The 22947-nt window shown below is 56.9% G+C and overlaps 1 protein-coding gene and 1 long non-coding RNA gene across 4 annotated transcripts; one reads left to right on the forward strand and one right to left on the reverse strand.

The window, feature by feature from the left end:
* The first annotated feature begins 374 nt into the window (after window positions 1-374).
* On the forward strand, window positions 375-20328 carry ALOXE3 (arachidonate lipoxygenase 3). Of its 3 annotated transcripts, none has more exons than XM_019413536.2 (15): window positions 375-831; window positions 1455-1659; window positions 2879-2960; window positions 3478-3597; window positions 3887-4009; window positions 6751-6854; window positions 7409-7581; window positions 8311-8454; window positions 8542-8745; window positions 8839-8925; window positions 9555-9724; window positions 10278-10399; window positions 13764-13864; window positions 14405-14575; window positions 19358-20328. In XM_019413536.2, the coding sequence occupies exons 1-15, from the start codon at window positions 685-687 to the stop codon at window positions 19535-19537; spliced, it is 2133 nt and encodes a 710-aa protein (XP_019269081.2). In that variant the 5' UTR covers window positions 375-684; the 3' UTR covers window positions 19538-20328. The 3 variants fall into 3 exon arrangements, with proteins under 3 accessions (XP_019269081.2, XP_019269080.2, XP_019269082.2); XM_019413535.2 differs by having other exon boundaries at window positions 377-831; window positions 3884-4009; XM_019413537.2 differs by having other exon boundaries at window positions 378-831; window positions 1545-1659; window positions 3884-4009.
* Window positions 5096-6692, reverse strand: LOC109245907 (uncharacterized). The gene is made up of 3 exons (XR_008418745.1): window positions 6366-6692; window positions 5659-6166; window positions 5096-5543 (listed from the first exon to the last, which is right to left on the reverse strand). It is a non-coding gene; the product is annotated as an uncharacterized LOC109245907 (long non-coding RNA).
* Window positions 20329-22947: the final 2619 nt, after the last annotated feature.

Raw genomic sequence — 22947 nt, forward strand, 5'->3', positions numbered from 1 at the left:
GCGTAGGGACCGCGGCGCGCAGGGGAAGCGACAGGAAAGTTGTGCTCGGCTGACTCCGGTGCGGTGGGCACTCGGGGCGACTCACCTGCGTGAGTCGACAGTCATGTGTGGTTGATGCCGGGTACGGCTCATCTGTGCACAGTGATTCACGTGGATGATTCACAAGTAGGCAATGCGGCTGCCCTGGGCCCAGTCCCGGCTGAGAGAGGAGGAGAGGGTCTCGGGGCAAGTTGGGGAGTGGGCGGGCCGGGGCCCCAGGGTATCAGTCGGCGGGACAGTGTCCCAACCACACAGGTGTCACCTGCTCCTCGTCTCCCTGTTGGCGTCTGGTCCCTCCCTTCCCAGTGGGACTCTGGCTCTTGATATCCATCTGGGTGAGCCCGGTCCTGCCAGCCAGAGAGACCGGCTGTGCCAGAGGTCAGCAAACAAGTATAAGGGGAGGAGAGAGAGCCCGCGGTGAGCAAGGACGGAGACCGGGAGCTCCGGGGAGGAGAGCGAGCCCGAGAGCACCCCACGGAGAGAACCCTGGGCCTTTCCTTCCGGGTGCACCCGCCCCTGCCCCCAGACTCCGCGGCCCTGCAGCGCAACAGCTCAGCTCAGCCCCGCCCGCCGCTCCCCTCCTCCGAGGCGCTGCTTGCCGGAGTCATCGTTGCCGGGGACATCCCTCCCTCCCTCCCTCCCACCATGGCCGTGTACAGCGTGTGTGTGACGACCGGTCCCTACCTGATGGCGGGGACCCTGGACAACATCTCTGTCACCCTGCTGGGCACTTGCGGGGAGAGCCCCAAGCAGCGGCTGGATCGCTTGGGCAGGGACTTCGCCACTGGATCGGTGAGTACAGAGGGGACGGGAGGGAGGGGGAGCTCTGAGGGTCGCGGCCAGCAGGGGACCCTGAAGGAGGGGAGGGGTCATTCCCCCAGGTCATTCGTCCAGCCTTGGGGGGGGACTCGGGACTCCCACTCTGACCTCCTCACCATCCTGTCTTTCCTGGGGTGTGATAAACCCTACTCAGGCCGGGCTGTGAAGAAGGGGCCCTGGGCTGGGGGGAGGGTCAGGAGAATTTCACCTGCTCCCTGGCTCCTCCCATAATTGAAGGTGGGCTTTGGGCAAGTGGCTTGCCCTCTCTGAGTCCGGGTTTCCTCTTCTCCGGAGGGGATCTGCCTGCCTCCACCAGGACCCCAGGATTTTTGCTGGTGGCCTACACGAGGGTGTGGGAGCCAAGGAGGCTGGTGAAATCCAGAACCCTCTCTGCTCGCACCCGGTGTCTCTGTGGCTGCCACTGCTTGGACGAAGGGGGTGCCTTTTCCCAACTCGTACAAAGGCACTGCGTGCCTTAATTATATGCCAGGACAGGTGGGGGCGTAGATGCCCCTTGGAAGGTGGAAGGATGCCCCCCCCCTCAAGGTTCCTGGCCTCTCACCTGCTTGCTTTTTGGTCCCCCCCACCCCCTGCAGGTGCAGAAATACAAAGTGCGCTGCCCAGCCGAGCTGGGGGAGCTCTTGCTGCTGCGTCTGTACAAGGAACGCTATGCCTTCTTCCCCAAGGATTCTTGGTACTGCAGCTTTATTTGCGTCAAGGCCCCCGATGGCACCTGCACCCAGTTCCCCTGCTATCAGTGGATTGAGGGCTATTGCACCGTAGAGCTGCGACCAGGAACAGGTGGGCCAGAGGCAGGGGCTGGCCGCCGTCTGTTGGGATTAGGGGTGGGCATGGGGCGCCTGGGTAGCTCAGACCCCACGGTTTGTGGGTTCAAGCCCCACGTCGGGCTCTGCGTCGGATTCTGCGTCTGCCTCTCTCTCTGTCCCTCCCCTGATCCTGCTCTGTCTCTCTCTCCAAAATAAATAAACATTAAAAAAAAAAAAAAAGGAATTATGGGTGGGGTCTCACAAAGCCCAGGCCGTAGGGAACAGGGGTGGGGTTAGGGTACCTAGAACTCAGAACTCCCCAGTAAATGCTTTCTGAAAAAAGTGAGCCTTTAGAACCCTGAATTTCTGGGCAATATTCACACACAGTCTCCACACTCCTACTTCTCCTAGACACACACACACACACACACACACACACACACACACACACACACACAGAGTCCCTCTGTGCTTCCCCAGAGTGAATCCCTCTGGCGCCCACCGTGGGGTCAGACCACAGTCAGTCAGCTGAGTCAACAGGTGTGGAAGGCCTGAATAATGATCTGGAAAGGCCCTGGCAACTACTATTGGCTTTTCTGGCGTGGACGAAGTCCCTGTGGGTGCTGTTAGGATTCTTTCTTGCCTTTGTGGGGGGGGGGGAGGGCTTCCAAGGATGCCCAGCTCGAGCTCCTTCAGGTTCTGGACCCCCAGATCTCCTGAGCTGTCTGAGATCACTGAGAGGCAAGACCAGGGCGGGTCCGGGTGTTAACGTGCTGTTAGAGATGAGAGGTGATGTTCCAGGTCAAGATAAAGCGAGCGGTCTTTACTTACCCCCCTCCGCCCCCTAGTGGGTTCTTCATAGACGTCTAAATGCCCATCTGTCATCATAATACATCCATCTGCCCATCGCTTCCCCAAATATATCCGTTTATCAGTCATTTGTCAAGTGCATGTTACATGCACGGCGTGGGGGCACACGCCAGATGCTGGGAACACAAAACACGACCACAAGGTAATTTCTGCCCCCAAAGACTCTTGGGAAAGCGATAAACATACAGACGGTTAGGTTGATTGTTACAATTTCGGGGTGAGGTTGTCCTGAGTCCCTTCTGCTGATGAACACACAAGAACGCGGGGTATCCATGTTGCTGAGAGGGATTGGGTTCAAGGGTTAGGGGGTTCAGGCAAGCTTCGCTGGAGGAGGTGTTGTTTGAAAAGAGGCTCACAGGACGAGTGATTTTCATCCCCCACAGCCACAACTATTTGTCAGGACTCCCTGCCCCTCCTTCTGGATCACAGGAGACGGGAACTCCAGAGTCGACAGGAATGCTACCGGTGAGCCTGCCTAATTCGACTTCTTTCCCCCATCTTTACCGTCCCCTCTCAGCCTTAATCAGACTACTACTCACTCTGACCTCAGATCCAATCAGGACCTTCGTCTGAACCTCACATCAGTCTGAGGTTGACTCACACCAGTACCAACAATTCTCAGCGAATCCACACTCAACCCACAGATACCCTGGATGTCACCCAGATGTCAGACACGACCCTGGTATTGACCGGTCTCAACCCAGCTTCAGCCTCCTGCCCCCCTTCTCCCCCACCCCAAAGCGGCCACGATCTCCATCTGAACGCAAACCCAGCTCCAAAGCAGTCTGGACATTCATGTTGTCCCCAAATGCCTCTCTGACCCGCAGCCCAGTGACTTCAGGGAGCAAATTCCAATTCTTTGTCACCTACCCAGAAAGTGGGTGGTTTCTGGGAGTTGTAATTTAAAGTCACGTCTTTAAAATCTAAAGAAGGTTATGTTTATTCTCAGTCGGACCTCTGACCTCTTTCTTTCCCTTGGAAGCTGGAAGGTCTATGCCCCTGGCTTCCCTGGCATCATAGACGTCAGCAACTTCGAGGAGATGGAAACAGACAAGAAATTTGCCCTGACCAAGACGGCACCTTGCACAGACCAAGGGGACAGGTGACAGGGGAGCCCAGGCTTGGGAGGAAGGTGGAGGGCATGACCTGAAAGTTGGGACGATGGGGCCCGGGCAGCCAGGAGAGAAGACAACTAGGGTTTAATCCAGGAGTCAGGACAGAAGGGGCAGAGGTGACCCCAAGGGTCTGGCGGGGAGGTGGCTTCAGGCCAGAGCGGAGGGGGCTGGGCAGGGGTCCAGAGCAAGGCAAGGACAGAGGGAGGGAATTAAGGGGAGTGGGCTGCAGGTCCGTCTGACTGGTGTCTGTCTTTCTGCCCCCCCCCCCCACAGCAGCGGGAATCAGTACCTGCCTGGCTTCCCCATGAAAATCGACTTCCCGTCCCTGCTGCACATGGACCCCAATATTCGCTACTCGGCCACCAAGACGGTCTCCCTGCTCTTCAACGCCATCCCTGCGTGAGGCCACTGCCCTCCCTGCACTCCTGCTCAGTCTGCCTTCTGCCTCCGCTCTTCCCGTGTCCTCCTGTCCGTGTCCCCCTCTGCACATCTCTGTCCCCATGTCTCCTCCCTATCCTCATCTCCCCCTCTCTGTCCTCATTCTACCCTCTGTCCCCATGTCCCTCTCTCTGTCCCTGTGTCCCTATCTGTGTCCCTATGTCCCCTCTCTGTCCCTGTGTCCCCCTTTCTATCCTCATCTCCTCCCTCTGTCCCCATGCCCCCCTCCCTGTCCCTGTGTCCCTGTCTCTTTCCCATCTCCCCCCTCTCTGCCCCATGTCCCCCTCTCTGTCCTCGTGTCCCCCTCTCTGTCACCATGTCCCCCCATCCCTGTCTCTGTCCTCATGTCCCCTCTCTGTCCCCATGTTCCCTCTCTGTCCCCATGTCCCCTTTCTGTGCCCATGCCCCCTCTCTGTCCCCATGTCCCCCTCTCTGTCCCCATCTCCCCCCTTTCTGTCCCCATGTCCCACTCTCTGTCCCGTCTCCTCTTCTCTGTCCCCATGTCCCCTCTCTGTTCCCATGTCTCCCTCTCTGTCCCCGTCTCCCCCTTTCTGTCCCCATGTCCCCTCTCTGTCCCTATATCCCCCTCTCTGTCCTCATGTCCCCTCTCTGTTCCCATGTCCCCCTCTCTGTCCCCATCTCCTCCTCTCTGTCCCCATGTCCCCTCTCTGTTCCCAAGTCCCCCTCTCTGTCCCCATGTTCCCCCCCATTCTCTTTCTCCCCATCACTTCCTGTTTTTCCTTTGTCATCACCCCTTTCTCCATTCCTCAAATCTAGGAATTTAACCGAGCACCTCCTCAGTGCAGAGCTCAGTCCCAGGCCCTGTTGGTGGGACCATGTTGAGTGGGGCAGGGAGGCCAGGCCCTGAAGTTTCAAGGAAGTGAAGTCAGACCATGTCATGTTCAGACCCCGGAACCAACACTTTCTAGCTGTGGAACCTTGATCTTCACTTAGCCTCTTAACGCTTTCCTCATCTGTCAGATGACAGGAATACGCATACCTGCCTCACAGGTTGGGGGGAGAGTAAGCAGGAGAACACCCGGTACGAAACAGTCTCGGTGGATGTGACCGAGTAGTAGTATTAGGATGTGCTCTACGGCCACGAGGGGCTCAGTGTCCCCCGGGGGACATGTGGCACAGTTCATTAGGGATCGGAGGGGCCACTGGCAGCTCAAGTCAGCTTGAGGCTCTGAGTGCGATGTGGTGGAGGGGGTAGAGTGGACACTCCGGGCCAGAGGTGGCAGGGCTGAGTAGGGGCTGGCAGGTGCCTCCCGAGAAGGCGAGTGCGACTGAAGCCGGCTTTGGGCCACGGAGAGTAGAGCTGAGCAGGGAGTTGGAGGGGGGGGGGGTTCTGGGCAAAGCCAGGCTGCCCTGGAGGGAGGACGGACAGGTTCGGCTGGACATCTGTGCGGTAGAAGGTCCAGAGGAGTCCAGGGCAAGAGGCTGGATCCTCACCCTCGGGGCTCCTATGCTGACCGATTCTCTGGGAGCAGGACTAGTGGGAGGGGAGCAGAGGTGAGGTGAGAGTGAGCTCGGGAAAGTCTGGAGACAGCTGCAGGTGGCTCAGGCCTCAGGGCAAGGATGTGGCAGGGTTGCTGGACGAGAGTCACCTGAGCTGGTCCCCGGATGGACGTGTGGGTCTAGACGAGGCGAGGGAAGGCCCCGGAGATCTAGGACAGGCTGCGTGGGACTCAGAGACGGCCGTGGGCGGAGGGAGCTGGTGTTTGACAGCCGTGGGGGATTCATGGAGACGAGGGGCTGTGTCCGGGCTCCAGTGCGGGGCCGTGGCAGGACGCTCTGGAGGAGGGGTGCGCCAGGCCCTCGGAAAAGGAAGACCTTTTTTTTCTCCTTCATTGCCTCCTCACTCTCTGCTTTAACACCGAGCTCTCGCCTGCTTCCTCCCCTCTTCGGGCCTTCCTGGGCAGGTGCTCAGCAAATGCTGTGGCCTGAGGGGCGGGCAGCTCAGCAGATACTCAGGGAGTTGTCCCTGGGGACGTCACAGATGCGCCTTTGCCCGCATCCTTCACGGCATCTGAGCAGACTCACACAGCCGCCTTCCCCACCGCGCACGGCAAACCCACCTGTAGGGTGTCGCATTCCCTCCCGTTGGCCTTGACTCTGTTAGGGAGTGATTAAAATGAACCGATATGTCCACTGACGGAACCACCCAGGCGCCCCAAGCATTTTTTCCCTGATTATAAAATAACACATGCTTGCTGTAAAAAAATTCAAGCAGTGCGGGCGCCCACAAAGTGAAAAGCGCACGGCCCCCCAGGCTGCCAACCCCTCGTTTACCAGTCTGGTGTAGAAAGCATACCTCCGGTTAAGTTTCGCGAGAAGGCCGTGGTGGGGAGGGACCGGCTGGTGGCAGGCTTCCCAGCCAGCCCCAGCAGCTGGGGCTTTGTCCTGTAGGCAGTCAGAGGTCAGTGAAGGTCTGTGACAAGATGGAAACTTGGAGAAAAGCCAAAACGCCAATGAAGACAACTCGTCTGCAACACGTAGCCCCGTGCACCCCTATGCATATCCATGTGGAGTCACCCCTACGAAGCCCCAACTGGCCACTAGACTTCTGTCGCGCTCACACTGTTAGGCACCTCTGCTCCGGGAATTGACCTTGTCTGGTCCCTCCAGGACTCTAGGCTGGGGGCACAGTGCCCCTGGCAGCCCCAGGCCCCACCTCGCTTCTCCTCCCCCCGCCTCAGGTCCTTGGGCATGAAGCTTCGAGGACTGCTGGACCGCAAGGGCTCCTGGAAGAAGCTGGATGACATCCGGAATATCTTCTGGTGTCACAAGACCGTCACTTCAGGTGTGCAGAGCCGGGCAGATGTCTGTCCCCCGCCCCTACCCCGTGCTCAGAACCCTCAGCCCCATTCTGGGAAGGGGCCCTCCTCCAGCCGTCCCAGGGAGACTGTGGGGTCCCAATGCATGGGGCTCCTGGTTTCGTGAGTAGCAACCATCCCAGAGGCCCCTTAGGAGCTCACGCCGTCTCCCCTTTCCCTGGGAGGGGACAGGAATAGGGGAGTGAGGACAGAGAGACACTCCACCTGCCTGGGAGAGGGTCAAGGGTCATTTAGGGAGTCCTAATCCTGACCAGGGGCACTGGCCTCTCTTCCCCTACTGCGACCATCGCGAGTTCTGTCACTGGGGCCAGGCTGGGATTCGGATCCCTGCACCGCCACTCGGCTGGGCCAAGTCACTCCGTCTCTTTGACTCTCAGGGTCCTGCGTGAAATTGATTAATTTCACCTGCCTCGCAGGGCTGCTGGGAGGGGAGCCTAAACCAAGGGAGCCAAGGACTGGGCACGGGGAGGATCTAGGGATGTGGCTTCCAGACCCAGTGGTCCCCTCTCTTGCCCCCTAGAGTATGTCACCAAGCACTGGTGCGAGGACCCGTTCTTTGGGTACCAGTATTTGAATGGTGTCAATCCCGTCATGCTCCACTGCCTCTCCAGCCTGCCCAGCAAGCTGCCTGTCACCAATGACATGGTGGCCCCCTCGCTGGGTCCGGACACCTGCCTGCAGACAGAACTAGAGGTGGGTGATTTGTCATCATGGATACAGGATGGGCGTGGACCGTAAGGGCCGGAAGGCCGGGGCCACCTCCAGTCTGCAGGCCTCATCCGCTGGGCAGCCCCGGCTTTGAATTGGTGCGAACGGAGGTGGGGGCCAGAAGGCGCTCAGCCATGCCTGGAAGCCTGAGATGGGGCCCGGTGAAGAGCGAGCAGGACAGCCTGGAGGAGAAGGCCCTGCCCGTGTTCTGGGGCTTCCAAGGTCCCCAGAACTGAGGCCCAAAGAAAGCTGTGTTAAGACAGGGGGAAGGCAGCGCAAGGAGACACAGGAGTAGCAATCACGGGGCAGTAGGAGCTCTGAGGGTCTGGGAGAAAATGATGGGCCAGTCTCTCTGCGGCAGCCGAGCCCTCGGGCATCCTCCAGGAGGCTGGAAACGTCGCAGTCAATTCTGTGTGTGTTTATCTTGCTGTTGTTGGATACACTGACACGGTCACTGAGTGGAGAGAGCAGGAAGGACCAGGCAGGGGCGTGGGGAGAGGATGCCAGCTTACACAGGTGGGAGGTTGTGCAACGCGGGACTCAGCCGGACCTCATTCCGGACATGCTGGGAAGGGTTGGGTATCTAACTCTGGCCATGAGCGCAAGCGCCAAGTATTACTGAGGCCCGAATCGGGGTGGGAGTGGGCGGAGAACAGAGAAGGCAGTGGAGCGCGGGTTGGGGGCCACTTGTGAGCCTCTGTGCGCCTTCCCCAGAGGGGGAATGTCTTCCTAGCGGACTACTGGATCCTGGAGGAGGCCCCCGTCCACTGCCTCAACGGCCGCCAGCAGTACGTGGCCGCCCCGCTCTGCCTGCTGTGGCTCAACCCGCAGGGGGCGCTGGTGCCCTTGGCCATCCAGGTGAGACCTGGGGCGGGCTTCGGGGGCGGGCTCAGGCGGCACGCCGGCAGCCTCGAGCCTCAACCCCCTTATTATTCTTGGACGCAGCTCAGCCAGAACCCCGGGCCCCAAAGCCCCATCTTTCTGCCCACTGACTCCTACTGGGACTGGCTGCTGGCCAAGACGTGGGTGCGCAACTCGGAGTTCCTGGTGCACGAGCACAACACGCACTTTTTGTGCACGCATTTGCTGTGCGAGGCCTTCTCCATGGCCACACTGCGCCAACTGCCGCTGTGCCATCCTGTCTACAAGGTCGGTGAGACCCCCCGGGCCGGGCTAGAGGGGGCGGGCCAGCTCGGCCGGCTCCCCTGACCTTCGGCTCCTGCGCCCTCATCCCGCTCGCAGCTCCTGCTTCCCCACACTCGCTACACGCTGCAGGTGAACACCATCGCTCGAGCCACGCTGCTCAACCCCGACGGCCTGGTGGACCACGTGAGCCCTCCGGCCCCCTTCCGCCCCGTCTCCGAAGCCCCGCCCCGGGGGCGCTTTGCCCCGCCCCCAAGCCTCTACGGCCTGCAATCCCATTCCACGGTCCCTGCCAGACCCTGCCCACAAGCCCCGCCCGCCTCCCCCCATTGGTTCCCTACTTGCCCCGCCCATAAGCCTCTACGGCCTCCAATCCCATTCCACGGTCCCTGCCAGATCCTTCCCACAAGCCACGCCCCGGCCCCTATTTGCCCCGCCCGCAAACCCTGTCCCCGCCCCCTCTGTCCCACCCACGGGCTCCGCACCTGCAGGCCCCTGGCTTCTTAGTTTCTGGAGGTGGGGGTGGCCGGCTCCCCTTTGACCACATCCTCCGCTGACCCTGCGCCGAGCTGGCCCTCTCGTCCCCGCCTCCCCGGCGTTAGTTACCAAATACCTAAGGATTACCTCCCACGCACGTAGGAGGCCCGCCACCTCCGCAGCCCGCGTCAGGCCCCTCGATGGGGGTTTGATCCGCGATCTAGGACTCCTTGGTTAACTGAATAATCCCCCCCTGCTGAGTCACTAGCCTCCTCTTGCCCCCAGGCACTGGGGTGGGGTCTGGGCCGTCCCCAAGCCCAGCTGTCTTGTGTTGTCAGGTGACGTCCGGCGGGAGGCAAGGCCTCCTCTACCTCATAAGCACAGGTCTGGCCCACTTCACCTACACCGATTTCTGCCTTCCGGACAGCCTGCGGGCCCGCGGCGTCCTGACCATCCCCAACTACCATTACCGAGACGACGGCCTGAAGATCTGGGCGGCCATTCAGAGGTGCGGGGTGCAGGCCTGGGACCTTGCAGCCAGTCTGGCCTCACCAGGGCCTCCTGGCTCAGGGACAGGGGGGGACGCCTGTACTCATGCGGGCTGGGGCGCTTGGGGCTGGAGGTGGTGGCTGTGTTTCAGGCCCCAGCACGGAGCACCCCAAGGGTGAGAGTTGGGGTTGGGGTCCTCAGTGAAACGACAGGTAGCTGTGGCCTGGGGAGAGCCTGGGCTGTGTATGAATGCGGGGGAGAAAGGAAAGGGCAGGGTGTCCAGAGGAATCAGGGCAGGTGAAGTGTAGGCTGGGACCCCAGGCTCTCTCGTCAGTGCACTGTCCCCCCAGACGCCTGTGTGGAAAGGAGGCCCCGAGTACCCATGACTCGGGAGTGCCCAGACTTGGGCCCTTGGGTTCCATCTGGATCTGGGGGTCCCCGCTGGACCCTGGTAGGCTCCCAGTGGATGCTGGCTGTCTGGCTCTCCCCAGCCTCAGGGCACTGGGCCTTGGATTTCTGGCCAGCCTTGAGCCCAAGGTCATGCCCGTGGCATTTGCATGTCTTTTCTGCAGCTTTGTCTCAGAAATCGTGGGCTACTATTATCCTAGCGACACATCTGTGCAGCGGGACACGGAGCTGCAGGCCTGGGTCGGCGAGATTTTTGCTCAGGCCTTCTTGGGCCGGGAAAGCTCAGGTATCTCCTCTCCATCCCCCAACCACAAGCTCCCAAGGACTCGGTGCCCTCCCTGGCCTCACCTGTTACTTAGTTCTTACTTATGGACCAGCCTTTGAAGTACACCCTATGCTTTTTTTCCTGAGGCTTTCCCCCTCCTCTTTAAACAACAAATTTTATTTTTTTAATGTTTATTTATTTTTGAGAGAGAGAGAGAGAGAGAGAGAGAGAGAGAGCGTGAGCCGGAGAGGGGCAGAGAGAGAGGGAGACAGAATCCGAAGCAGGCTCCTGGCTCTGAGCTGTCAGCACAGAGCCCGACGCGGGGCTCGAACCCACGGACCATGAGATCATGACCTGAGTTGAAGTCGGGCGCTCAACCCCCTGAGCCCCCCCGGACGCCCCACTTTAAATCACGGGACATCTGCCGTGGCTGGATCGAAAACGCGGGACTAGCTGTTCTGCAGAATGTGTCGCCTTCCGAGTTAATCCAGTGGCTTCCTCGCGAGGTCATTCAGCTTGCTACTCTACTCGCTGTGTGTTCTGTCGATGGGAAGTAACATCTAAAGGTTAAATGTTGGGGCCAGAATATTTCTCAAGTGATGCTATGTTCCCTGCATTGCGTCACACGGGGAGGCAAGTAGGGCCAGGTTGTCTCCCTGTTAGTGATGCCGAGTGATTTCTGGGTTAAGGTGGTGACAAGGTCTCTTTGGGGTATTTCAAGGATGACCCATCCCCTGCTTTGCTTTGCAAGCCCACTGTTAATCCTGGGCTGGCCTGGTCCTGAATGCTCCTCCCCCAAAGACAGTTTTTGTTTTGTTTTTCCTATTTGGGGCTGTTTCCTATTTGAGACCTGGGATGGGGGGAATCTAATTACTGTTGGTTGACTCCCCTATCTTACTTTATTATTATTTTTTAATTTTTTAATGTTTATTTTATTTTTGAGAGAGAGAGAGAGACAGACAGACAGACAGATAGGGTGCGAGCAGGGGAGAGGCAGAGAGAGAGGGAGACATGGAACCAGAAGCAGGCTCCAGGCTCTGAGCTGTCAGCACAGAGCCCAACACGGGGCTCAAACTCACAAACCGTGAGATCCTAACCTGAGCTGAAATCAAGAGTCGGAGGCCTGACCGACTGAGCCGCCCAGGCGCCCCTGTCCTATCTTACATTATTAAACCTGTCTCTGACTTAATACATCAGAGCATTCCACCAGAGCATATCCACCACCAAGAGAACCTTCAGAAAATTCCCACACGCCCCCCATCAGGTGCCCGGTCCTTCCCCCAAGCCTCTCCGCCTGTTCGGCTGTACCAGCCTCTCTCTCTCCTGACTGTAAGCCTTGAAGTCATCTTTGGCTCATGTCCTCTCTGTCTTCCTGTCTCCCTAAACCCAGTTGGGTGTCCCATTCTTACTGTCCCCATCAATTCCTACTCTCACCACCCAGTCCCTGCATTATAGCAGCTGTCTCTTTGCAGGCCTCACCTTTCTCAGCCCCTTGCTGCTTGCCCGCCAGGCCTGAGGGGCCACCGCCCTAGTAATCCTCTGAAATTGTGCCCAGAAACCGCCTGGCCTGGCACATTCCTTCCCACCCTGCCTTCTTACCTTCTCAGGCATTCACTACACTCAACCGATAATTACTGGGCTCTTCATATTAAGTATTGTTCTAGGTGCTGGGGTTTGGCGGTGAGCACGACAGACAGAAATCCTGGCCTTCACGGAGCTTAACATTCTAGTGGGGAGACTCGGATAATAAATAAATACGTTCGGTGGTTGGTTATGAGCCCCCGGAAACATGAAAACGCGTGTTGAGGAAGGGGGTGGTTTCAGATAGGTGGTCAGGGAAGATCTCTCTGAGGAGGTGATGTTTGACTAGGGAGGTGAGGGAGATAGTTCGGTGGATAACTGGCCTAAGACTATACAGGCAGAGGTATAGCAAGTGCAAAGGCCCTGAGGCAGATGCGTGACGGCAGGTTTGCAGAATATCAGGAAGGCCTGCGTGGCTGAGTAGAGAAGGTGAGGGAGAAAACAGGAGAGAAGGAAATAAAGCCCGAGAAGGAGCGAGGGCCAGATCAAGCAGGGCAGTGGTAAGGTGAGTGGGGTGGGAGGCCCATAGCGGGTTTTAGCAAGGGGCGACATGATCAGATTTACGGTTCTAAAAGACCAGATTGGCCTCTGGGAGTATTTGCTGATCCGAGGTAAAAAGAGGAAGGAGTGGACAGATTTCGGCCTGAGCAGCTGTATAAAGATACCAGAATGATGGGGCGCCAGGGTGGCTCAGTCGGTTAAGCATCCGACTTCAGCTCAGGTCACGATCTCGTGGTCCGTGAGTTCGAGCCCTGCGTCGGGCTCTGGGCTGATGGCTTGGAGCCTGCTTCCAATTCTGTGTCTCCTCTCTCTGCCCTCCCCCGTTCATGCTCTGTCTCTCTCTTTCAAAAATAAATAAACGTTAAAAAAAGAATAAATAAAGATACCAGAATGAGACCCCTGGGGGAGGGCCAGGCTTGGGGAGTATGTGGGGTAGGGGCGTCAAGCGTCAGGTTTTGCGGATGTTGTTGGAGAGGCCTCGTAGACACCCAAGTCAGAGCGTGAGGTAGCGGCTGGCGATTTATGCCCACGGCTACGCCAAGTTCGGGGTCCAGGCGGAGCCGGAGGCGTGAATTTGGAGGTCACCGGCCAGTGGGACGCGGTTAAAGCCATTGATTTGCGTGAGATCAGTGAGCAGTGACGTACAGGGAGAAGAGGTCTCATCATGCCCTCCTCTGTCATCTTTTTTTCTGTTCAAAGCTCATCCACTCTTCCAACTCAAGGGGGCCCCTTCTCTTGTCTCCCCTGAGTGCCTTAGCTTCAGTGCCTCTTTCTTCCTGCCTTCGCTTTCCCCAAAGAGCCAAGCCCGGGCCCCCCACGCCTCCCACCTCTGCTTCTATCACTGCGAGCTTCTGAGTGAGTGACACTCTGGTCATCTGTTTCTGTCACTAAGCCCCACGGTGGATGATCCCTTACTGGGTGCTTGGACAAATCTTGGTGAGTTGGGGAGAATTTGAACATTAAGTGCTAGGAAGGGCTGTGGATAGAAGTGCCTTGGCAGTCAAGGAGCAGAGGCACCTTGACTGTCAGCTTGAACTTGGCTCTTCCAGTGTGAGCTGTGCTGGCTGGGCGTTTTCTGGTCTGATCCCAGCACCCAGCTCCTATCCTGACCCCCTTTAGAGACCGCAAGCCTTGGTGATGACCATCCCTAACCTCAGCCCAACCCTAATCTTAGAAGACAACAGTGGCCAAATGCTCAGCTCTCATGTCCTCACTCGCCCCTTGGGGTGAGCCCTGGCCCCGAGCTGCCCCTGGGAAGCCCATGCCCTCCCTCTACACCCTCTCCCCTTCCTCCTGCACCCAGGCTTCCCGCAAAGGCTGTGCACTCCGGGAGAGCTGGTGAAGTTCCTTACTGCCATCATCTTCAACTGCTCGGCCCAGCATGCCGCGGTCAACAGTGGGCAGGTGAGGCTGCAGGGGGCAGGCCTGGGTGGGGCGGGGACGGGGCTATGCAAGGTTGGGCTCAACAATGGACGTGAGGCCAGAGTTGGGGTTGAGAGTGTGGGTGTGTCAGGGTTGGGGTGGGTTTACGATCGGGGCTGAGGCTGGTGGTGAGCGGGTGGAGTGGGTCCAAAGTTGTGGTGGTGACTCCAGTTGGTGTCGTGTAGGAAGTAGAACTTATGGGGACCTATCATGGTGGGGACGCAGCCGGGTGGAGTATCAGGTCACTCTGGGTGGCAGGCCAGCCCGAGGCCCTTTGCTGGGGTTACCTCCTCTCTGGGTCCTGCTCCTTCCTTGGTGACTCACTCCACCCAGTCCTGGAACATTGGATGGGGAGTGACAAGGGGTGAGCCTCCTACCCCACTTCTGGAACTTTCTACCCCGTACTCCTCCCTGTCTTCCCTTTCCACCATCCTCTCATTTCCCAACTGTGGGAACTGGGATGATGAAGGAGCTGGTTCCCTGCTCTGGCCAGCTGACTCAACTGGGGCGGGGTCCCTACAGCATGACTTTGGGGCCTGGATGCCCAATACCCCATCATCCATGAGGCAGCCCCCACCCCAGACCAAGGGGACCGCCACCCTGGAGAGTTATCTAGACACCCTCCCAGAAGTGAACGTCACCTGTAACAACCTTCTCCTCTTCTGGTTGGTCAGCCAGGAGCCCAAGGACCAGGTGTGTATGGAGGATGGGGTGGCGTGGGGGTGGGGTAGAAGTGGGGGGCTTACAGGGCCTGGGCAGTGGCAATGGTTTCCAGGGGGGATTGGGGACTGAGTGCTGCCATTTATACCCACTGCTGAGCTGTCTTGGGTTCCTCAGTTTCTTTAGGAAGTGATAGTTGATCCCCAAAGACATACATTGAAGCAAATACCAGTTCAGTGGCTAGGGCATAACGTCCATTGAATTCACCAGTTTACCAATCCATACACCCATCTGTTCATCCATCCATCCATCCATCCATCCATCCACCCACTCACTCATCCATCCATCCATCCATCCATCCATCCATCCATCCATCCAGTCAGCCACCCACCCATCCATCCATCCATCCATCCATCCATCCATCCATCCATCCACCCACTCACTCATCCATCCATCCATCCATCCATCCATCCATCCATCCATCCACCCACTCACTCACTCATCCATCCATCCATCCATCCATCCACCCACCCACCCACTCACTCAGACATCCATCCATCCATCCATCCATCCACCCATTCACTCATCCATCCATCCATCCATCCATCCATCCATCCATCCACTCAGCCATCCATCCATCCATCCATCCATCCATCCATCCACCCACCCACCCACCCACTCACTCAGACATCCATCCATCCATCCATCCATCCATCCATCCATCCATCCAGCCATCCATCCACCCACTCACTCATCCATCCATCCATCCATCCATCCACCCACCCACTCACTCAGACATCCATCCATCCATCCATCCATCCATCCATCCATCCATCCATCCACCCACTCACTCATCCATCCATCCATCCATCCATCCACCCACCCACCCACCCACTCACTCAGACATCCATCCATCCATCCATCCATCCATCCATCCATCCATCCACCCACTCACTCATCCATCCATCCATCCATCCATCCACCCACCCACTCACTCAGACATCCATCCATCCACCCACCCACTCACTCAGACATCCATCCATCCACCCACCCACTCACTCAGACATCCATCCATCCATCCATCCATCCATCCATCCATCCACTCAGCCAACCATCCATCCATCCATCCATCCATCCATCCATCCATCCATCCATCCATTCATCAACCATTCATCCATTAACCTCTCATCCATTCATCCAAACATTGAACACACATTATTTTGGATACCTCCCACATGTCAACATGACACTGGGGACCAGGCATAGGAAGCTGAGTGAGACTTCCCTGCCTTCAAGAATCCTATGGCCTAGTTGAGGAGACACACAGGGAAGCGGACAAGGGCACAACAGTGTCGTCAGAATCATTTATGCACGAACATGTACTTCTTGAGTATTTGTTATGTGTCAGATGTTGGTGGGCAGATACAAACCCTATCCTCATGAGCTTAGTCTCGTGATAGAGGTGAGAATGGGGACTTGTGGAACCTGACCGAGTGTGGGCGAACCCCGGAAGGCTTCTTGGAGGAAGTGACATCTAAGCTAAAACCTGCAGGACAAGTAGGAGCTTGACAGGCAAAGGAAGGGTAGGGTTAGCTGGCAGTCAGGAGGAAAGGCACAACCAAGTGAAAAGAAGTGAAGGTCAGTCCGTTGGGGTGTTGGTGCGATTGCAAACGGTTCGGTGCGGGCACAGCGTTCATTCAGAGCAGGATGGGGAAGCCACTGAAGAACATTAAGCCAGGGGTGACATGGCTAAATTTGTGTTTCAGCAAGAGCGCCTTCCTGGCAGTGTGGATGGCTGGGAGGGGCAGCTTTGGAGGCAGGAACCTGGCTTGGCCGGGGGAACAGCCCTTTGATCACCAGTTACCATCATTTTCGTTCACATATTGGGGCACTGGCCCTGCCTCTGCCCCCCTGGTCTTGTTCACAAGCCCTCTGACTCTGGGGAATATCCTTATTTCTCGTGCTTGGTTCCATTTGGTGCAGATGTGCTATCAGAGCTTGAGGACACCAGGGACGAGTACCTGGGTCCTGCTCCTTCCTGGTTCCATTTCCCAAGGACTCGGAGACATTCGTTTTTGTTGTTAGAAAGGAAAAACTCTGGGGTTTTTGTTCTACTCACACAATACTCTGTTACCGTTCTCAGTACTCTCACTCAGTACTTCTGGCCACGAAATGTGTGTGTGTGGGGGGTGTTCCCACATCACATGATCCTCCGACACCAGCTGGGTGTCAGGTAATTTAAACGTTTATTTTCTTTATTTTTGAGAGAGAGAGAGAGAGGTGGGGGAGGGGCAGAGAGAAAGGGAGACACAGAATCTGAAACAGGCTCCAGGCTCCGAGCTGTCGGCACAGAGCCCACTGCGGGGTTCGAACCCATGAACCGTGAGATCATGACCTGAACCGAAGTCTGACGCTCAACTGACCGGGCCACCCAAGCGCCCCTCTGTGTTCTGCTTTTTTGGACGGCTCCACCATAGTTTCAGAACTTAGATGTCAATCTGATAGATAAGACATAAAACGGACTCTTTGAAATTCTGGTAAACTTTCAAGGAGCAAGTAATTCCTAAATCGGTCAAGCTGCTTGAAGGTACACAAAAGAAAGCGGAAGCTTCCCAAATCTTTTTGCTGGGAAGCTGGATGCCGGCGCCCGGCAGAGGTGGTGACTTTAAGAAGGGAAGTGGGGGGCTCCTGGGTGGCTCAGCCGACTTCACCTCAGGTCATGATCTCGCGGTCCGTGAGTTCGAGCCCCGCGTCGGGCTCTGTGCTGACAGCTCAGAGCCTGGAGCCTGTTTCTGATTCTGTGTCTCCCTCTCTCTGACCCTCCCCCGTTCATGGTCTGTCTCTCTCTGTCTCAAAAATAAATAAATGTTAAAAAAAATTAAAAAAAAAAGAAGAAGGGAAGTGGGTCTCAAGGGGAAAGTTCCAGCCTCAGATCTCGCTTCCCACCTGTGTGACCCTGGGTATGTAATTGAGCCTCTCTAAGCCTCAATTTCTTCATCTGTAAGGTGGGAATGATAAGAGCGCCTGTCTTACAGGATTGTTGTGCCGTCCCGATACTCCATGTCAAGTGCTTGGAACACGTTAACTGTAATTAAGAAAATAAAATGATAAACTTGCTCTACTCAGCTGCAACCATCTTGAAAATATATCATTAGCCGGTGAAGGCCACTACTAAATAGTAAAACAAATCATACACCATGAGGAAGTCTAGTTCATTCTAGAAATGAAAGGCCAATTCAACCTTATGCAATCTGACGGTGTGATTTATTACATCGGTAAAGAAACACACCGTATAATCATCTGGATATATGAAAGAAGCCTTTGACAAGCGTGAATAGTCATTGCTGATAAGAACTCAGTGTAAGGTGAAACTCCCAAGCTGAGTTTTGAGAAAAAGTGTCTTTCGGAGGGGCGCCTGGGTGGCTCAGTCGGTGAAGCGTCCGACTCTTGGTGTCAGCTCAGGTCATGATCTCACGGTTCGTGAGCCTGAGCCCCGCATCAGGCTCTGCGCTGATGGCTCGGAGCCTGCTTGGGATCCTCTCTCTCTCCCTGTCTCTCTGCCCCACCCCTCTGCTTGCACTCGATCTCTCTCTCTCTCTCTCAAAATAAATATTAAAAAAAAGTATATTTCAGAAAACACTGCATTTATGGTGAGGCAGCAGAGATCTCCTTAGAAAGTCAGGCACGACAAAGTTAAATGCGCCGTGACCACTGTCCTGGGAGGCCCGGTTGGAGGTCCCCGTCAGGGCAGTCAAACCAGACCGAGGATTTGTAAACATCAGGATTATTGGCAATAGTTGTATTGTATGAAGGTTCTATTGGACGGGAGGCGCACGCTGGTTAGACGGCCGGGCCCCCTCCGGGAACTGTGGAGGTGAGCCGGCCGGCCGTGTGGTCTGGTCACAGAGACAGGGGCCATCCCCTGCTGCCACAGTTCTGGCGCTCACTGTAGTTCACCGCGATATTTCCCGATTGTGGTTGGCCACCCTGTAAAGCGTGACGGCGTGTGGCAATGGCGTGGGAATGACTGGCAAGGTGCCTCAGAACGGGGGTGTCTTCAGGAGCTGCATTTTGAATTGAATCGGGGAGGCGACAGGTGTATTCTTGGCCATGGATGCCGGAGCGTGCTTATGTGGATTTCATGACATGTTAACACGTTATGTTGATTTGTGTTAAGGATGTGGTTGTGCTCTTTTAGTTCACAGAACAGTGGACCAGGCGTTGGAAGGAGCCTTTATTATTTTGTTATTTTTAAAAATTTTTAATTTTTATTTATTTTTGAGAGAGAGGCAGAGTGCGAGTGGGGGAAGGGCAGACAGAGAGGGAGACGCAGAATCCGAGCAGGTTCCCCACTCTGAGCTGCCAGCACCGAGCCCGACGCAGGGCTCAAATCCATGGACTGTGAGATCATGACCTGAGCCGAAGTCGGACGCGTAACCGACTGAGCCACCCAGGCGCCCCTGGAAGGGACCTTTAAAAAGATATTCTAGAACAATCCATCCCCCCCTTGCAGGTGCGGAAACAGTCTCCGAGTGACAGGCAGAGGGTTACCAGCAGAGGGAGCGCTAACCTTAGGCTCCCAGCACTCCCAGGTCCCACACTCCCTGGGTGTTGCAGGGGTTGTGGGGGTGGTGGGGGTGGGGGTGGGGGAGGCTGCTCCAAGCAGGTTGTCTGGAGGGGTGGTCTGCGGGTTTGCTTCGCAGTAGCCAGGGCTGGGTCATGCCCTTAGAAGCCACCTTAAGTATATATTGGCAAATCGTCCATTCTTCGTCCCATCTTGAACATCATCCTGACCGCCACCCGATTTTCTCCCAGCGGCCCCTGGGCACCTATCCGGATCAGCACTTCACCGAGGAGGCCCCTCGGCGGAGCATCGCGGCCTTCCAGAACCGCCTGGCCCAGATTTCGCAGGAGATCCGGGAGCGGAACCAAGGCCTGGTGCTGCCCTATGCCTACCTGGACCCTCCCGTCATCGAGAACAGCGTTTCCATTTAACCCCTCCTCCTTTCCTCCCTACAAGAAAGGCTCCAGCATGAGGACGTGAGGAGGGCGTCCAGGGCCAGAAGCCGATGGCTAACGTCAAACGCACAATAGGCCCTTCACGAGGGGGAACCCCGTCACCCTTTGCTCTACTTGGGACAGCCTCTTACTTCCCTCTCCTGTGAAAACTTACCTCCTCCCACCAGGAACCCCACAGGGACACTGAGCTCTCTTTCCAGTCCTGCCCCCTCCCCAAACTCCCCCTCTTACCTTGGCTCTTTGTTTCCACTCTCCTCCGGACCTCGGGCCCACCAATCTAACTTCCCTCTCTGGAAAAGCCTGGAAACTGGGCAAGAAAGGATACGTGTCCTGGGTCTGCTGTGTGGTCCCCTTTGATGGAGCATCTTTAAGGGGAGGGTTAGAATTAGACCCAACTTGGGGCGCCTGGGTGGTTCAATCAGTTAAGCTTCAGACTCTTGATTTTGGCTCCAGTCATGATATGGTTCGTGAGTTCAACCCCCACATTGGGCTCTGTGCTGACAGCACGGAGCCTGCTTGGGATTCTCTCTCTCCCTCTCTCTCTCTCCTTCTCAAAATAAATAAACATTAAAAAAAAAAAAACAACAGAATTAGACCTAACCTCTAGGTCTTCTCCGGGCTAGCTCCCTGGCCTGGATATGTGTGTGTGTGGGGGGGTCCCTCCCTAGCTCTTGTCCTCACCCCACAATCCTATTCTACCCTCCTTCCTTTTTTTTTCTGTCCTTGAGCCCAGTGAATTCAATAAAACCCAACAGATTTGGTTCCCATTTCATTGTTGTTTTTGGCACATGCATGTGCGTGCGTGCGGCTGGGGTAGCAGGGGATTGGAGGAGGAAGGGGCTGCGGTGAGTCCCTGGGTCATCTGTTCTGGAGACAGGGAGCCTCCCGGCTCAAGTCAGCCCCTAGCCAGGCCCCACGTTCCTGCTGTCACCTCCCAGAGAGTGTCACCCATCCGGAGGTGAAGGAATTTCCATTCAAAGGGCTGATAGGAAAAAAGTGGGTATTTTGCAAAGCCTAGGAAGCCAGCTGCTGGGTGTGCCCCTGGGAGCGGTCACCCGTCTGGACACAGGGAAGACTGGGTCTCCAGCCCTCTGCGGGTGGGTGGGGTCACGATGAGCTCCGCAGGGAGGCGGCTCACCTCTGGCCCGGAGCATTTAGTCCTTGCCCTGCCCCTCCAAGGCTGGCGCCTCTCTGCCTCTGCTGTGCTAGAGCCGATCCCGCCAGCTCCGGTCTCTGCGGGAGCAGGACGGAGCCTCCCGCGGGCCAGGGCTGGACGCCGAGCAGAGCAAGAGAGAACTTTGCACTGGGTCCCGCCGCGGAGATTTCGGGATGGGCTGTCACTGCAGCATAATCAAACCCATCCCGACATAGGTGGTCATCTGGGAAGGCTGATGTTCTCCCGTCCAGCCCTGAAGCTCCTAAAATTAGATCTGTGTTGGGGCGTGGTTAAGCGTCCGATTCTTGGTTTCGGTTCAGGGCATGATCTCCCCGTTCGTGGGTTCGAGCCCCGCGTCAGGCCCTGTGCTGACAGCTCGGAGCCTGGAGCCCGCTTGGGATTCTCTGTCTCTCCCTGTCTCTCTGTCCCTCCCCTGCTCTCTCTCTCTCTCTCTCTCTCTCTCTCTCTCTCTCTCAAAGTAAATAAATAAACTTAAAAAACTTAGGGATCTCCCTCAGGTCAGTCATCCATATCTTCTCTCTCCACGGCCCCCGACGCCTTCCCTGTATCCCGTGTCCCTTGACTTCAGATCCAGCCCCCTTACCCCCTCTGCCTCTAGAGGCAAATTCTGTGTCTGACCAAACCCTGGTCACAGCCTCTCTGTGGCCAGAGTCCCAGTGCCTTCGGACAGGGTAACTGTTCCTCCAACCCTATAGTGCCGGTGGTAGGGGAATCAATCCCACGGCTTTACTGTCACGGTAACTGGGGACCCATCGGGAGAGTCGCCTGGGCGAGGGCTTTGCTAGGCCGCTGAGTTTCCAGGCCCCACGCCCGTGTGCGTTCCCCCGCCGAGTGGGGATCCTCTTGCCGCCTTGGCCTTGGCTGCCAGAAAGAGCTTGCTGTACAGACGCAGCTCCATGAGAAGCTCAGGACCGAATGCGTCTCCTGAACTGCCATCCCGGGGCCCCCGGGGGAGGAAAGCACACCAGCCTCTTCTCCCAGCCTCATTCCTCCGCTGCGTGGAAATTCTAGAGCAGCCGCTGTCCCACAGACCCAGAGAAAAACACTGTCCGTCCTTTTCCTTGTCAGGCCCGAGGAATCTTCTCCCTGTTCAACCAAACTCCTTCTCCCTTCGTGAATGGGGCGGGTGAGAGGGGACGAGGGTTGGGGGCAGGAAGGGGGTCGGGTTTTCCCTTCCTGTGCCCGAGATCCTCAGAGAAGAGGGTCCCCGTGTGCCATCGTGCGTGAGGAGGTGTGTTCGCGGATATCTCGCTGGCGGGTTCCAACCGAAGAATTTAGCCCAAATCCCCAGACTTTGTTCACCTTCGAACGAGGTCGGAGGACTAAGAACTACCCCGAGGCAGCCCTCTGTGGCCGGGACTGTGGCAGAGGCTGGACGGTCAGGCCCCTTAAACCTGGGCTTTGACTTCGGACCACAGGAAGCCTGCCATGGTGTGAGAACACACGCAGGCTCTTGCTTTCGGCTCAGGTCACAATCTCACGGTTTGTGAGTTCGAGCCCCACCGCGGGCTGTGCGCTGACAGAGCGGTGGGGCTCTCTCTCCACCCCCCCCACCTCTCTCTCTCTGCCCCTCCCCTGCTCACGCTGCCTCTGTTTCTCTTAAAATAAATAAATAAACTTAAAAAAAAAAAACCACTCAGGCAGCCTGTCCCTCCAGAAAGCCAGACAATCCTTGGCGGGCACCGAGTCAGGATTGGAAGGCATGCCGTGCTAAAAATGCCCCCAAGCCGGAGAGGGAGGGACAGAGGCGGATCACTGGAATCTGGTTTCCCAGAAAGCCAGCTTGGAGGAAAATTTATTGGGGAGACAAACCCGGCGGCACATAGGATTCTGCTCAGGCTCTGGGAACCTTGGGGGACAGGCTGCGGGAGAGAGGCTGGAGCCTATCAGATAGGGGGCTTCTCCAGCCTGCATGCTGAACCCCTATTTTGGTCTGGAAGGAGACTGGTGTTGTGGGACGCACACCAGCCTCTCTTCCCAGTTGGCCTTGAGCCAGTGCCTCAACCTCAGTGGCCCAAATGTCTCAGATAAATGGGAGGGACAAGAAGACCTGGAAAGTCCCTTCCAGGGTTGACATTCCAGGATCTGCTTGCCTCACGGCTCCTGTGTCCCTAGACACTGTTCGGGATCTCCAGGAAGCAGCATACAATCCTTCCAGAGGGTTTCAGGGGGCGGGGCGGAGATGGAGATGACTCCCCGCCCCGCCCCG

The sequence above is a fragment of the Panthera pardus genome, unplaced genomic scaffold, assembly GCF_024362965.1.
Source record: "Panthera pardus isolate Hobbes unplaced genomic scaffold, ASM2436296v1 HiC_scaffold_3, whole genome shotgun sequence".
NCBI lineage: Eukaryota > Metazoa > Chordata > Mammalia > Carnivora > Felidae > Panthera > Panthera pardus.